This window comes from Dipteris shenzhenensis, chromosome 9 (genome assembly GCF_047967505.1).
Source record: "Dipteris shenzhenensis isolate YYH24624 ecotype China chromosome 9, Dip_SZ_1.0, whole genome shotgun sequence".
Taxonomy (NCBI): domain Eukaryota; kingdom Viridiplantae; phylum Streptophyta; class Polypodiopsida; order Gleicheniales; family Dipteridaceae; genus Dipteris; species Dipteris shenzhenensis.
In genome coordinates, this window is record NC_141604.1 from 50989376 (window position 1) to 51005398 (window position 16023).

The 16023-nt window shown below is 42.6% G+C and overlaps 1 protein-coding gene across 1 annotated transcript in view; it reads right to left on the bottom strand.

The window, feature by feature from the left end:
* The window catches only part of LOC147898798 (uncharacterized), a 33149-nt gene that overhangs the window by 4606 nt on the left and 12520 nt on the right, over positions 1-16023 (bottom strand). The window contains exon 6 of the mRNA XM_087379233.1: positions 8590-8760. Within this exon, the coding sequence (XP_087235359.1) occupies positions 8590-8760 (171 nt within the window). The remainder of the gene's footprint in view (positions 1-8589; positions 8761-16023) is intronic.

The following is a 16023-nucleotide window of genomic DNA, read 5'->3' on the forward strand; positions in this document are numbered from 1 at the left end:
CAGATGCAAAAGTACATAGCACACAATCGTACACCTTATAATTAAAACTTGCCATCATGTTTATTACTTCCAAAGAGTTTACAAGAGGGCAAAGTGGGACATCAAAATCACTTGCATTACATAGGGCACTCCCCCTTTGACAAAAGTTAACCTGTGACTTTGCCGATCCGTTTGGAAATTGAGCTTATGCAACCATTCTTTCCCTAGAATTACATTCACTCTATCTAAATTCATGAGCATGAAGGCTAGATCTTCATAGTAATTCTAGATAGTGAGGGGAATCTATGTCTCACGTCAATCTCATATTTGATTTCCCATTGCCATGTCCACCTCATGGACATAGTCACTCAGCTGCGTTGGAATCCCAAACTTCTGCATAGTTTAGCGTTCAAGAAATTATGAGTCAACAAGGATGTCCTACACATGATTGACCCATATATGCATAGAAGGCTTGAACACATTCATGTTAAAAGTTACAACCATGGACCTAGACTATAGCATGAACGGAAGCGATAGTGTTCCTTTGACTTCAGTCACAGTAGCATTCTTTGCCTTGCCCTTCAATTTCGAACACTGCACCCGCATATGCCTTTTTTGTATGCAAAGGAAGCAACGACCTTCCTTTACGTACTGAAGGGCTTGTTCAGCCTTCTTCATGCGCTTTGCAGTTGCCTCAGCCAGAGGTTGTGAGGGACTCACGGCATGAGTCTACGTAGCCCTAGTAGGTCGGAAGTGCCTCTTCCTCCCAGAAGTCTTTTGCTTGGAATTTGTGTTAGGTTGTGGTTTCTGCAAAGAACTCCCCTTTGCCCTAGTATCATTATAGATCTTGGCGTATCTAATTGCATATGAGGTTTTTGCGTCGGTTGTACGTCACCTAGAGTTTGTGTTCTTTTGCCAATCCATTTATGAAAAACCCACACTAGGTAGGTATTGAATGGTATTTTATCCATGCTCAAGAGTTTAAACTTAGTGAGGAGATCAAACCCATTCTCAAGTTGAGGGAACTCCTCTCTATGTTAGACAAACCTAGTCTTTGTGGCTAGTCTTCCCACGCAACAAAAATAGTAGATGGTCATCGTATGTGCAATGGAGGAATCTAAGAGAGGAGAAGGGAATGATGTAATTCAAAACTTTTGACTTTATGTGTCGGAGAGAGAGAGAGAGAGAGAGAGAGAGAGAGAGAGAGAGTAATGCCTCAGAATATATTGCAGAAATTTGAATCAAACAAGCTTCACCAGAGTTCCCGAAACCTACGGCAATCCGTTGCCTTGGATGCTCTGTGGTGAGCAAAAGCTTTACTCCTACTTCCGTCCTTTCACTCTTTTGGTCGCATGCTCCTCATTGAGCTTCAGTGACCTCTTGTGGTGATGGTTCCTTGGACAGTACTCTCCTGCAAATGAGTGCTCTCCTACAGATGGCTGTAGGTATGCACCAATAACTGCTCCCAAAGGTAAGGACTGCTTGGCAAGGTAGTAGTACCCAATCAAAATTATCTCAGGCAGAGAGTCATTCAATAGTGCCATCATAGGGCATGTGCGGGACATCCAGGAGTCGAGCGGACGTGTGATCTCGTGAAATGAAATTTCTTTCGACCGAAAATGAAAAAACATATTCATGAATATGTGACACGTTGTTTTTTGTGTCAAGTAAGGCAGAATGGGTGAAGCCACCCGGACTTTTATAGCCCTTGGAAATACCACTAGGTAGGTGGGAGAGAATTTCCATGGAATTTATTGTAGGTCTTCCTACGACACAAGTTGGATATAATTCTATCCTTGTGGTGGTTGATCTTCTTACCAAGATGGCTCGCTTTATTCTGACTAGAGAGTCTGGTAGTGTCCCGCAAGTGGCGGATTTGTTTATCAAACATATATTTTGTTTGCATGGATTACCCAAACCCATAGTGTCAGACATGGATGCTAAATTTACCAGTCATTTTTGGAATACTGTGTTTGAAACACTAAGGACTAAGTTGGGAATAAGTAGTGGGGATCATCCAGAAACGGATGGTCAAACGGAAATAGTCAACTAGACTTTCGAGGATATGCTTACAGCATATGTTTCATTGAGGCAACATACATGGGACCAGTGTGGTTGCCACTGTTAGAATTTGACTTCAATGATAGAAAATGTTATTTTACAGGGATCAGTCCATTTGAACTGACCTATGGTTATAGAGCAGTAAATCCAACAACAGTTGGAATACCTCAGAAAGTGCCTAGTGCCACGAACTTTGTGGTTCAGATGTGGGAGATTCTAGCACTTGCGCGAGCTAACATCCACCAGGCGATGGATAGAGCTAAGGCATATGTGGATTAAAACAGGTCCATTAGGAAATTTAAGGAAGGAGAAAAAGTTTTTCTCAAAATTCATTCACACTCCAAGTCTTTGACTACAAGAGAGTGCGCTAAGTTATCACCCCGATATTGTGGGCCGTGGTTGGCCATGGTTAATTCTAAAAATAATAGGCAAGGTGGCCTACAAATTAGAATTACCACAGGGTTGTAAGGTGCACCCAGTGTTTCATGTTTCTCGTTTAAATAAGTTTTTGCATGCAGGTGACTCACTAATCAAGGATGTTGTTTTGTTTCAAGAGATAGAGGATAATGCAAGGCGCAAACCAACAATAATCTTGGACCGAGGAACAATGCAAGTACGCAATCGGAAGATACCCACAGTGTTGGTTGCATGGCATGGTCTACCTCTATCTGAGGCTACTTGGGAATCTGTGTATCAGATGCGGAGAGCATTCCCAGATTTTATCATCGAGGACGTTGATGCTTGAAGAGGGAAGGAATGTTAGACTCAAGCTGAGATAAGGGGTCAATGGACATTTTCCTTTAGAGGACCAATTGTCGTATTAGCGTTTCATGCAAATGGTCAAAGGAATCAATGTCAAGGTCCTTGATGAGGGTGACATGGCACGGACTAGATGGGTCTAAGGCTATGGGTCTGAAATGCATTAAATGTGTAAATGTGCCTAGAGGCAAATGAATTAAATGTGATCCCAAGAGGGGGGTAAATGATGCATTTAAGAGGTACCCTAGAATGATGACATGTGGCAGACTAGATCCATCTAGGGAGTTGTGGGCTTTGTGGATTAGCATACAAGTTTGTAAGCGTCTGAATTCTTCTCGTGAGCATGCTAACACAGAGATAGGCTGGGAGGATTATGGTAGTGCCGTTACCCGTGATTTGATAGAGATATGGATTCTGGTTTTATCGTTTCACATAGGTGGTGGTTTAGAGAATGTGTAGCAGTCTGCAGCAGCAAGAAAGGACATTGGAGGATCACGAGTTCAGACTGGAAGCAGTCCTTAGCTTTGGGAGCAGTTCTTGGTGCATAGCTACAGCCAATAGGAGAACGTATGTCTGTGGGAGGGCGCTGTCCAAGGAACCAGCACTACACAAGGTCACGGAAGCTCATTGAGGAAAGAGTGCAAGAACAGACGTGCAGCATACAAGTAGGGATATTAAGGCTGCCACATGGCTGATAAGGGCCTGCTGTTCCCTTCCCTTTGAAACTTGGCAGTTGTGGCTGCTAGCTAACGCCCTTCCCTTCCCTTTGAAGCTTGGTAGTCGTGGCCGCTATGTGGACAATTATCACTTGGATACTCATGGACTATGTCTACTTTCATAAGTAATAGAAAACATGTAGGGTAGTTATAAGCAACCCCTCCAGTCGTGGATCTCTTGGACCTCCTCTGTGCATGTGAAGAAACCTACAGATTTAGTCCAGTTGATCCGTGCCCCAGAGGCTTCGCAATAAATGGCCAAAGTCCCCCTAACCATCTCAAGGCTACCCTCCACAAAAAACGCAGTGTCATCCGCAAACTGAGTCCAACAGCTCATCCTCTTGTCAGACCGGGAATCGCGGACCGGGAATCGCATGCCTAAAAGACCTGGCCTGAGAGCGTAGAAAGTAACCCATGGTCTCTACCACAAAGAAGAAAAGTAAGGGGGCAAGAGGGACCCTTTTCGGACCGATTGGGATAGAGGGAATGCCTCTCTTGTGTGGCCTGACTAGAACTCCCTGCATAAAGTGTTCATATGATTGAGGAGAATGGCACCAATGCCATTGTCCATACTCCAAATAATCAAATGATCTTGTACAAAATGGCACCAGTGCCACTCATCACATGTATTTTGGAGGATGGCACCAATGCAACTCTCCATTCTTCATGTGTCATTCTCCAAATAATAATATGATGTTGTGGAGAATTGGCACCAGTGCAATTCTCTAAAACTTCATCTAATATTCTAGAGAATGGCATTGATGCCAATCTTCATGTGAGTTTGTGGAGAATGGCACTGGTGCCATTCTCCAGATGTCAAGGTTGTCACAGATCATGGTTGGAGAATGGCACTGGTGCCATTGTTCACAACACCATATGATTATGTGGAGAATGGCACCAGTGCCATTCGTCACATGGATTATGGAGAATGTCAACAATGCCATTCTCCATTCCCCATGCGATGAATGGTATTGGTGCCATTCTCCAAAACTTCAAGTGATTTGTGGAGAATGGCACTCATCACATGTATTGTGGAGGATAGCACCAATGCAACTCTCCATTCTCCATGTATCATTCTCCAAATAATGATATGACGTGGAGAATGGCACCAATGCCATTCTCCAAAACTTCATCTGATATCGTAGAGAATGGCATGTGAGTTTGTGGAGAATGGCACTGGTGCCATTTATCACATGGATTCCATAAAATGGTACTGGTGCCATTGTCCAAATGTCAAGGTTGTCACGGATCAAGTTGGAGAATGGCACTTGTGCCATTGTCCACAACACCATATGATTATGTGGAGGAATCAGTGCCATTCATCACATGGATTGTGCAAAACCAGGTAGGGCTAGTCTGTAGGCTAGGTCAACCAGTCCACAGGTTAGGTCAGGAAATGTTGGGCCTCCAGCTCTATATGAAGGACTCAAGACCTTGTTCATGGTATCTATTCCTTCCCGTTGTTCCTCACAATAGGTTGTCCAGAAGTGTAGCAAGGAGGTCAACATCCACAGGTAGTTGTCCAGAGCATACGCAGAGTTTGCAGTAGCAAGAAAGCCACCGGAGGAAATAAAAACTCTACGGGATCCACTCTAGAAGCTTCTTCTTCAACTTCCATTTAGGTCCATTGCTTTTTTTTTACACACCTAAACATCAAAAGTCCAACTCCCAAAATTACAGCTAACCAGGCATATCCCAAACTGCAAACCAAAACTGCTTTTCCCTATGTTAGGGAAACTCCTGCAATCTCAGAAACCTCAAATCCTAAGGCAAAATGAATGAACATATACCACAATTGATTTTAAAAAGCATAGAAAGCTTCCTGGTCATTCATGCTGCATGGAGAGATCAATGTGTCCCTGCAAGCCACCCCAATACATATTTATGACCTGTCTTGTGACCACGAACATGCACCCTTTCCTCGAGCTCACGCACCAACAAACAAAGCACTTCGACCAAGCGTAGTGCCTCTCCAAAACCCAGTTACATTCCTGGTCCAGCCAACTGTGCACAAGGAAACACACGTAAACCTTGTACAATCCTCTAGTTACTTGCACTATCACCATCAAAGCAAACGAGCTCACAGTTAGCTCTCAGGAGCTCCCTGAGCTAATTCATACATGTGAGCAGGCCTACAAGACTAGCCTCTTCTCCAATTTAAAACTGTGTCGTCGAATTGTCTTCTGTTGACCAAGCAGGTCTTCGTGGGCATAGTCTTAAGCCGTGTTCAACGACTGCTCGTCCACACCGTCATCCCCCTTTTCCAATCACCCGCTCTGATACCAAAATGAAAGGATAAAACCAGAATCCAGATCTCTATCAAATCACGGGTAACAACACTACCATAATCCTCCCAGCCTATCTCAGTATTAGCATGCTCACGAGAAGAATTCAGACGCTTTACAAACTTGCATGCTAATCCACAAAGCCCACAACTCCCTAGATGGATCTAGTCTGCCACATGTCATCATTCTAGGGTACCTCTTAAATGCATCATTTACCCCCCTCTTGGGATCACATTTATTCATTTGCCTCTAGGCACATTTACACATTTAATGCATTTAAGACCCACAGCCTTAGACCCATGTAGTCCGAGCCATGTCACCCTCATCAAGGACCTTGACATTGATTCCTTTGACCATTTGCATGAAACGCTAATACGACAATTGGTTAAAGGAAAATGTCCACTGACCCCTCCAAGGTCGTGTTATCTCAGCTTGAGCATAACACTATGGATGTTGACCTCCTTGCTATACTCCTGGACAGCCTATTGTGAGGTACAACACCTAGATACCACGAACAAGGGTTGGACCCTTTATATAGAGCTGGAGGCCTAACAAATTGTACGAACCAGTCTGTAGACTAGCCAACGAGTCTACAGACTGGCTCGACCTGCTTTTGTCAACCCCATTTGCTCTTGGGTGCGAGGCAGCCCTGATGTCCCTACCTATCTGCTGCATGGTTATAGCCTGCCCTGACCACTAGAACATTACTGCTTGCTACGCATGTCTGCAACTCTGTCTGCAGCCTGCTAACCTTACTGTTGCAGCCCCACCTACCTGTCCAAGCATGGTTTCTTCTGCTCCAGGCTGGTGCTAACATCATCACAGTTCTATGACAGCTCTCTCTGCTGTCATTGCTGCCCACCTCCAACAGTGGACCTCGTGACAACCATGTCGATGATCCCTTGGAAGGGATCTGCCCATGTGGCATCAAACCTTGATGCACACTAAACAGTCTCTCAACCCCCCAACTCCCTTATAAACTCCCTTCTTTCCTCCGTTCTTTCACCTATTCTATAAAAATTAGAATTTGTAAGATCAAATCTAGTCTTATGAAGGTATATCTATCTTGGTACCATGTCTCTTTGCTCTCCTCATGATGTGGGGACTTTCAGATGGGACAATGAACCCTAATTTCCAACACTCTATTCATTTGTTTGAAATCAGTCCAAGTCTTTGGCTTCTCTTTCAATTCCCTCCAAGCTAATGCCTTCCTTTGAACATCCCTTGCCCCATTTGGATTTTCAAAACGTCAAAGACGGGATGGAAAGAAAAGTGCCACCGGTTCAACCATGTGTCTATGCACTCGGAGTGCACCACCACCTCACCTGCGAATGCCTCAGGGGTGAAGGGATTGCTTTTAGAAGCTTTTCCAAAAGATAGGGCGCTGATTTCCCTCTTCTTTTGGACTGCATTTAGGATTGCTTTTCCCAGGACATGGATTTTAGGAACTCTTCTCCTCTATTTAAAAGCATCTACACTGCTAGCTGGCCTTAATTGTTGCAAATGGAATTACAGATTGAACAAGCCAGTTCCACATTAAATTGTGAATGAGTTGCAGCCAGAAGAGACCAGCAATCTGTAGAAAATTGCCTTGGAGATGCAGCAGAATTTCGATTCTGTTGGGACAGCAACTTGCTGTTGCAGATTCCCACAAAGATTCAGCAGATCTTCTGGAATTCTTACCAGCAGATTTTTGCTTCCACCTTCCTCAGTAACATCAGGGAATCGGATCTCTTTGGGACAGTTTCTGCCTCTACGGAGACCTTCTTTCCCTCTTTCTTTCTCAACGCCTGCCTTTGTGCAGATTCCAGCTGGTCTTTCTCAGTAACAGCAGGGAATCGGATCTCTTTGGGACAGTTTCTGCCTCTACGGAGACCTTCTTTCCCTCTTTCTTTCTCAACGCCTGCCTTTGTGCAGATTCCAGCTGGTCTTTCTCGTCTTCCTTGCTCAATTTGCTGAATTCTCCCTTCCTACCCACACAGCTCTCTCCTACTATGACTGTAGAAACTTGCATGCATGAGGAGGCTACAAGTACATGCCTCCTCTTGAAGAGCTTCAAGGAGAGGAGGGCAATGAGCTGGATTTTGGAGCAGAAAACCTCATAACAAAGGAGCATCACACAGAGAACTTGGGACATCCCAAACATAGACGGTTGTGTTGCTACAAGCCAGACCAGCCTTCAGCCTTTTATAAGCAAGAAAAAAGCACCCTCCAAGAGCTGCAAACTGCAGAAGCTCTCCTTCAGGTGTGCCCAGGCACTTCTCACCTCTCTCTCTGCCTAATTCACATCTCATCAACAGCGTCTAACCTGCAAATCAATCGCACTGACCAACCAGCCCAGAAAGGAAGATATCTTGACTTGAAATGGGATTCTATAACATTATCCTCATACGTGATTGGACATGGGGAGCTACAAGAATGGATCCTGTAGTTGGAGAATGCATTGTTACTCATCTTGCCCTTAGAAAGAATGAAAATGTCACATAACATGCCTGAAACGTGATCTTTCTCAAATATTAGTCTTCCTTATGCCTCATAGATGATTGGGGATTGGGAACCGCAAGAATGGAAGTCGTCATTGGAGGATACAGAATCATATTGGCCTTGTAAAGAATGAAAGCATCACCGAAACATGATATTAAGAATAACCCATCATTTAATATTCATAGTTCATGTGCGTGTGGTCTGTGCTACACTTAGTATTCAATTTTTTCTCATATCAGCTGCAAATGAACGCATGAAGTAGGCAAACAGCATTTTATTGAGTTTGTACATGCGTAGACCCTTACAAGAATTGGCTTGTCAGACTTCCCCTCAGTGAAAAGGTAGATGCAATCGGCTGAGCTGCGACTAGTTGCTAGGTTGATAGCTTTCGAAAGATTAGTTGTTCCTGCAGGGCGCCACCTTGTCACCCAACTCAAAGCAGCTTCAAGTGTTTGTGGAGTCTTCACCCTCATTGGCTGCAGAGAGGGATGTTATATAAAGTTAATATCAGATGCATTCTGAATTCATTCAAGATACTTTCATCCCTCGGAATCTTCATACAAATTCAAAGTGCAAATAGACAATTCATCCTACTACTATACCAAACACATTAATTCTGCTAGCAGGGGTGCCTCACGACAGCTATTTCAAAATTATGCAGTTTAATGCTTCTATTGTGAGGAAGCAAGAGTGGTTGTTTCAATCAAATTGCCTCACAGCAATGTGCATTTGTTTACTGTCTAGGATAAAACACCATCTGCACAGCCAGAAAACACGAAGACTAGACAATGGAGCATCTACAAATTAGACAACATAAAAGATCTCTATATAAATATTTGCAAATAAATCTCTTTTGGAATAAAGAAGAAGAATAACTCCCCTTTCTTGGGAATATTTCTTAAATAAAGCTCTCTCTACAAACTCTACAGTCATGCTTGCCATTTCAACAGTCATAATGATGAAATAAGGCTGAACTAGGAATTGTTTACTTCAGGAGAAAGCACCTTCATGGTTATAGCTACCCAATAATAGCTATCATGCTTGCCGTTTCAGGATCTTAACAGTCATAATGATGAAATAACGCTGAAGCAATGAATATAACAGCAACCATGTCCTCCCTCTTGTCAAGGCAATTTCTTCAACATGATAACTAGGAATTGTTTGCTTCAGGATAAAGCACTTTCATGGTTGTAACTACCCAATAATAGCTAACAAAGTGAGACATGATTGGGACTCGTCAAAAACCTTTTGATCCCTCCTCTTGTTGGCAATTGTAAAGTTCCTGTTTTTACCCTCCACGAATCTATTGTTGGTTCAAAGTTCATCATTTTCTTCTAATGGTTCTTTTTGTTAGTTTGCATATTACAGCAAGTGCTCCGCCCTCATGGTGGTATGTGACTTAGGGGCTGGGTTGATATACATGAATATATTTCCCTTTGCTGCAAATTCAGAAAAATCATGCTCCTTGATAGAAGGCCTATTGGAATTTCGACCCACCATCAATCTGAGGTGACTGTGTCGGTTGTCCACACAATCTAGGGTCAAACCATTGCATTCATGAAACAAATGCCAAGAGGGCATCAAAAGGTGGCAAGTTCCAAAAGAAGAGGGTGAAGATGGACCCATGGTGAAACCAGTGTTTATTAACCTATGCTGCCCTCAATTGTGAGCAGAGCCCGTGGGTTGCAGTGGACATAAATGGTCTAAACCTCAAGAATGTTTTCTTGGATGGGGATGCAGTAGTTAACATCATGACCCGCCCCCGATTTGCTGCTCCATCTGCCACTTCTGCCCGTGGGATTTCTACCTGTGGGAGCTACTAGTCCACAGCTTCGCTACCTCAGATCGATTTAATACCACGGAGCCTCGTCCTCGTGAAGAATTCACATCTTATTGGCTTCTATCAGTATGAGGTTAGATAACAGATAACTTCATCTCTTTGACCCCACTGCTTCAGCCACGGAAATCAAAGCCAAGTTCGAGAATCTTTACGTCACATCTACTGGACCTGACCAACGAGATTTATCTATTGTTTTGCATGATCTATCTAAAATAATAGATAATGGTTAGTAATATTTGGGTGCTCTGCCCTAGGTTGTTTCCAAAAAATGAATGGAATAAACTATGTGTGTTAAGTCAATAAGGTTCTCTGCCTTGGATAGTCCTCCTAAAATGACGTATTCATTTGTTTATTTTCTTGTGTGTGACTCCATCTCCCTCATAAGTCCCTGGAGCCAAGAGGGGAATGTACTGTAGGAGCCATGCATCCATGCATGACGAGCCTCTGAGCCATGCTAGGTGAGCCTCTGAGTTTATATACCATGCTCACTAGCCTCTGAGCCATGCTCACTTGCCTCTGAGATAGCATGGGAGCCATGTCTAGTTCTAGACCGTCATTGCATAGTTTGATGACCGTCATTGTCATGTTTTGTTCTTGGTTCCATTCCACTAGTCACTCACCTTTTCTTCATGGGGGGGTGTTGGAAAATGGCGTCAAGTTGAGTCGGTTTGGTGTGTTCTAGTGAGTTTTAGTGTGAGTTCTAGTCTAGTGTGTCCTATGGATGCCACGTGTCACATTGAGAGTTATCCCATATGCATTGGTGTTCATATGTGTGTGTGTGCTCTATATAAGAGCTGTACTTAGCTCAAACAAAAGCAAGAGAAAAATCCTTGAATGACGGCTGGAATAGGCAAAGGCATTAGCAATTCAGGAGTCTTTCCCTTATAACTCTTGATCTTCTGACAAGTGATGCATTCGGCAAGGAACTCAGCCATATCTTTTCTTATAGCAGGCCAATGAAATTCTCTTGCTATCACTTGTAGGAAGATGACCATTGAAACTACTACTGTAGTGATTTTAAGAATTCAAGAATCGATCCTAATATAATTGCTCTCAAATTATAATAATTAAACATAACATCAATAACACTAGAGACATCAGTATTTAACATGGAATCACCCACGATATCGACCATCTAGCATGGCAAATCACAAGCTAGTTAGGCATCCCAACTAAACCACCCAAAGCATCCACTAGGACCCTCGCCGCGTCTGGTGCACTCCTATGGAATAATTTATCATAGTCACACTTAACTAAAAATAAAATAATATCAAAAGCAAGAAATATCAGAAATACAATGTCCGTAACATCCCTCTTGCTTGGATTGCACAACTGACCTCAGTTACATGTTTGATTATAGGAACTGATGAGGTTTGGAGAAGCTTGAAAGAACCGTTCAGGCATCCATTGAGCATCATCTCTCGGATGATCCTTAAACTTGAGCAAATATTTGACATAAATATTTTTCTTTTCTTTTCAGATTGTGATCAATGATGCATTTAGGTTCAGGTATCATCATTGATATGGTAAAAAGTATCATTAAAGGATCTTAAACTCTCATTAACCAAGAGATAGTAAATTTCTTATCTTGTACCAATAGAAATTACTATACCACATTCATTCAATGCTCATGGTATTTTAGATATAAGCCCAAGCATTACACTTGTCATATTTCTCAACATCTCTACCATCCCATACCAATATGGTATTAAGAAACAATAACAAGTGTAACACTTAACTCAGTAAGTCTTTTTCTGACTATGTGAGTAACAATAAGTAACATATATTAATCTATGGCCAGTAAAAATATATATATACGCCATTGTCTAATCACACTTCAAAGATTTTTTATCTAACTTGGTAGCTTGTAATGATCCAATATGTATTTTCTTTAGCTCTGCGCTAGAAAATACATACGAGATATCACCTAGCATAACCAAATTTTTCATTATTCATAAATGCAATATCACAAAGTAATTATGAGAGAGAAAAAACTTTGAAGTGTGATTAGACAATGGCATACATATATTATTTTGCTGGCCACATATTAATATATGTTACTTACATAGTCAGCAAAAGACTTAATATATTCTTTTGCTGGCCATAGATTAATATATTTTACTTATTGTTACTCACATAGTCAGAAAAAGACTTACAGAGTTAAGTGTTACACTTGTTATTGTTTCTCAATATCATATCGGTATGGGATTGTAGAGATGTTGAGAAATATGACAAGTGTAATGCTTGGGCTTATACCTCAAATACCATGAGCATCAAATGAATGTCGTATAGTAATTTCTATTGGTACAGGACAAGAAATTTACTATCTCTTGGTTAATGAGAGAGTTTAAGATCTTTTAATGATACTTTTCGACCATATCAATGATGATAACTGAACATGAATGCATCATTGATCACAATCTGAAAAGAAAAGAAACAGCTCATATACACCATTAACACGGCTTGAAGTAGGCTCTTGAGCCTACGAACAAAAATTCTTGGAGGTGCAGACTGAATTACAGGCTCTCAAGACAGAGCAGCAGGCATGCCAGGATCAAATTAAAGCACTGAAAGAAAGTGTGGATGCCTATAGAATGCATGGCACAAAACAAAAGGTTGAAGGAATTCGAAGCACATTAACTACTGGTTAGCTTCACTCAACTCCAAAAGTGACCACAGCATGTGATGTCCAGTGAGTGAAACTTAACAGTTATAGCAAGAATGAGGAACCGGAGGATCCTGACTCAGCCAGTGCTCTCTCCAAGGAACCAATACTCCCAGAGCGACCGAGCGTGTGCTCACACTAGCCAAGAGGACTCTATCTACTTGCAAGCCTCTTGCAAGTTCAACTGGTCCACAATGGCCCAAGTTAATTCTAGAGTTGCAAGAGATTTCCAAAGAATGTAAAGGACATGATGCAGTCCCTGCTGGCAGCTGGACCTAGTATGTACAGAGCAATTTCAAAAAGTAGTGACTGGACTCTACACCTGACTATTTGCTGGAAGATTACCCATGTTCACAAACACTATTGTGCCATCCTCGTGGGTCATCATACTATATGATTTAGCATTCCTCCAACATCGGCTACAAGGCGTTCAGTCCAGTTATACCCAAGTGATTGAGGACAAGAGGGAAGGAGAGGTTTATAGACCACCCAAGCATGGCCTTATTGATAACCCTTGTTGTGACCGCACCTTGATCACAAGCTGAAGATCATCAAGGCACAGCTTCAGCAGTGTGAGCAGAATCTTTTAAGAGCCCCAGGGTAAGTCCAAACTTGGGCTAGAAGCGGAAATTGCAAATCCCAATGGGCCAAGCCTCTCTCGATTGGTCAAACGATTGCTATCTACCTCAGGCCACACGACTGGAAGTTTACCCAGTCCCAGCCATATAGGAAGTGCCTTGGGCCAAGTGCAGAAACTGCCGACATGCAATGAGGACATCAGCACATGCATCCTCTAAGTGAAATGTTCACGTCCCCTTGCCACTTGATCGACCAGCCACTGAGGAACCAGGGGCACATGAATCGACATGGGCACATGATTCCTGGTATATTGCATCAGCATAGCCATTTGCAGTGTCAGCAGGCACATGCTTGGTACGAATCTGAATGATAAGAGCGAATCAGGATTTTGGTTATTAGTCTAAAAACTTGTCTTGAATCCGCGAAATGTAGTTTCCTGGTCTCAAATTATATAAGGAGGAGGATTCTAACCCATGCATCAACAATGGATGAGTAGTGATTGCAAAAAGCAAGGCACTGAGAGGACAACCTTGATGAACAAAGCGGGCCCAAGGTCCAAGAAGAAGAGAGGGCAGAAGATAAGAGACAACAAGCTGTACCTTCTTCATAAAGTCAGTAAACCAAATCCCAACCACCGGGCTATTAATTCCCATTTGACAGTGTCAAATGCCTTTTCAATATCGACCTACCATGATTAAACATCCTGATGGGTGTATTTGGCATATTCAATGCCAACGTAAGCATTTGCAATATTATCCATTATCTGCCTTTGAGGCACAACAACATAATGTGCAAAGTGCAAGCCGATATACAGGAAATGCGATATGTGCAAGACTAGCATTTCACGAAATCAGCTTATACACCACAAGCATCAATGTAATTGGCTACTAATCTGACAAATATTGGCATAGGGGGTTTTTTGAACTTAAACGCAGCAATTCCTTTTCCACAATGAAGGCATAGGACCAGAGAGCCAAGCATCATTAATCATGTGTGACAGAATAGGACTCAGTTTTTTTGAAACTAAACGCAGCAATTCCTTTTCCACAATGAAGGCATAGGGCCAGAGAGCCAAGCATCAATAATCATGTGCGACAGAATAGGACTCAGCTAATCCCAAATTTAAACAACTTTAAGGCCATCCAAACCTAGGGATTTAGATTGCCCCATCTTAGTCTCTGCCGCTCTCAATTCTTGAGCAGTAAAAGGCAGATCCAGCTTATGTTCTTCCTCTTGGGAAAGAATTGGTCGAACATTTTGAAGGAAAACATTCCGAGCATCAACCTCAGGTAAAGTAGTAGGAGGGGCTGCAAACATATCAGGATGCTATTTCTGCACCACATCATCAAGCTATTGTCTATTCATTGTCCATGAGCCATTTTTACGCAGCACCTCATGCAAAGAATGCATGTGAGGGGAAGTATGAAGGATTTTGAAGAAAGCCTTTGAAGAGCAGGTTGTATCCTGCATAGCTTTGACGAGAACGAAGTTGCCATTTCCTTAACTTTTGTTGATCAATTGCCAATTGTCCTTAGATGACCAATCTGCTTTTCAGAACAACAAAGAGCAGCCTCAAAAGCAGATTGGTCATCCAAGGACAATTGGCACTGCTGCGTAGCAAAAGTAAAGTGCTGAATTAGAGCCTTTGCATTTATCACTTTGCGACGCAAGTCGCCTTTGCCACACGCGCACACACACACACACACACACACACACACACACACGCATGCACGCCCACTTTTTTTTTGGGGGGTGGAATACAGATAATTTTATTAACAGAAGTTGTCTCCAAGAAGGAGAGCCATTACATCTTTAGAAACGTGCATATATGCCAGGGACTGAGAGTAATCCAATTGGCCTGCATGCGGATAGTCATAAAAGGACTACTTGAGCAATGCTCGAAAAAAGAGAACTTGTTTAGAGAAGGATTCCAAAAACCCAATAGTTTTTGTCCTTCCAAAGAGTCCATAGGGCCCAATAGCGAATCCAAGAAAAGAAAAAATCATATCCCTGTTGCTCAGGGTGCAATCCAAACAGCTAAAATAGCCTGCCAAAGACAGCCGCCACTAAAAAGCGAGCCCACAAGATCCTTTCCAGAAGTATAAGAAAACCTCACGCCTGACAATGCCAGAATATATGCCAAAGATTCCCGAGTAGCTAAGCATCGATGACACGTAGCCAACCCAAAATGCCTTCGAGCTAGAAGTATGCCAGAAGGAAAAACACCCACAACTATCCTCCAAAGAAAAACCTCTTGGCGAAGAGGGAGTTTGCAATTCTAGAGTCGATGCAGTCTACCCCTCCACCATCTTGCATTGCATCTCATAGACCACACATGATTTGCATTGGCTGTAATCCAGGGAGAGGCAAGAGAACCCTGTATATACTAGCAACTGTGAGAGAAGTCAAAGAAAGAGGACACCGAGTAGTGAAGTCTGAAACAAGCACCCGGTTGCATAGGCGATCCTAAAGCTGAAGGGGAGGTACTGGCTGAAAATCTTGAAGCCTTTTAGCAAGCAAACGCCAATAGGAGCGATAATGCATCGCTAGAGCAAAACGACAAGCCACCACTGGAAAGGGCATCACCGAACCTGTGTCATTTAATACATCTACCACAAGACAAATACCTCTGGACCATATAAAATTAGAGTGTTT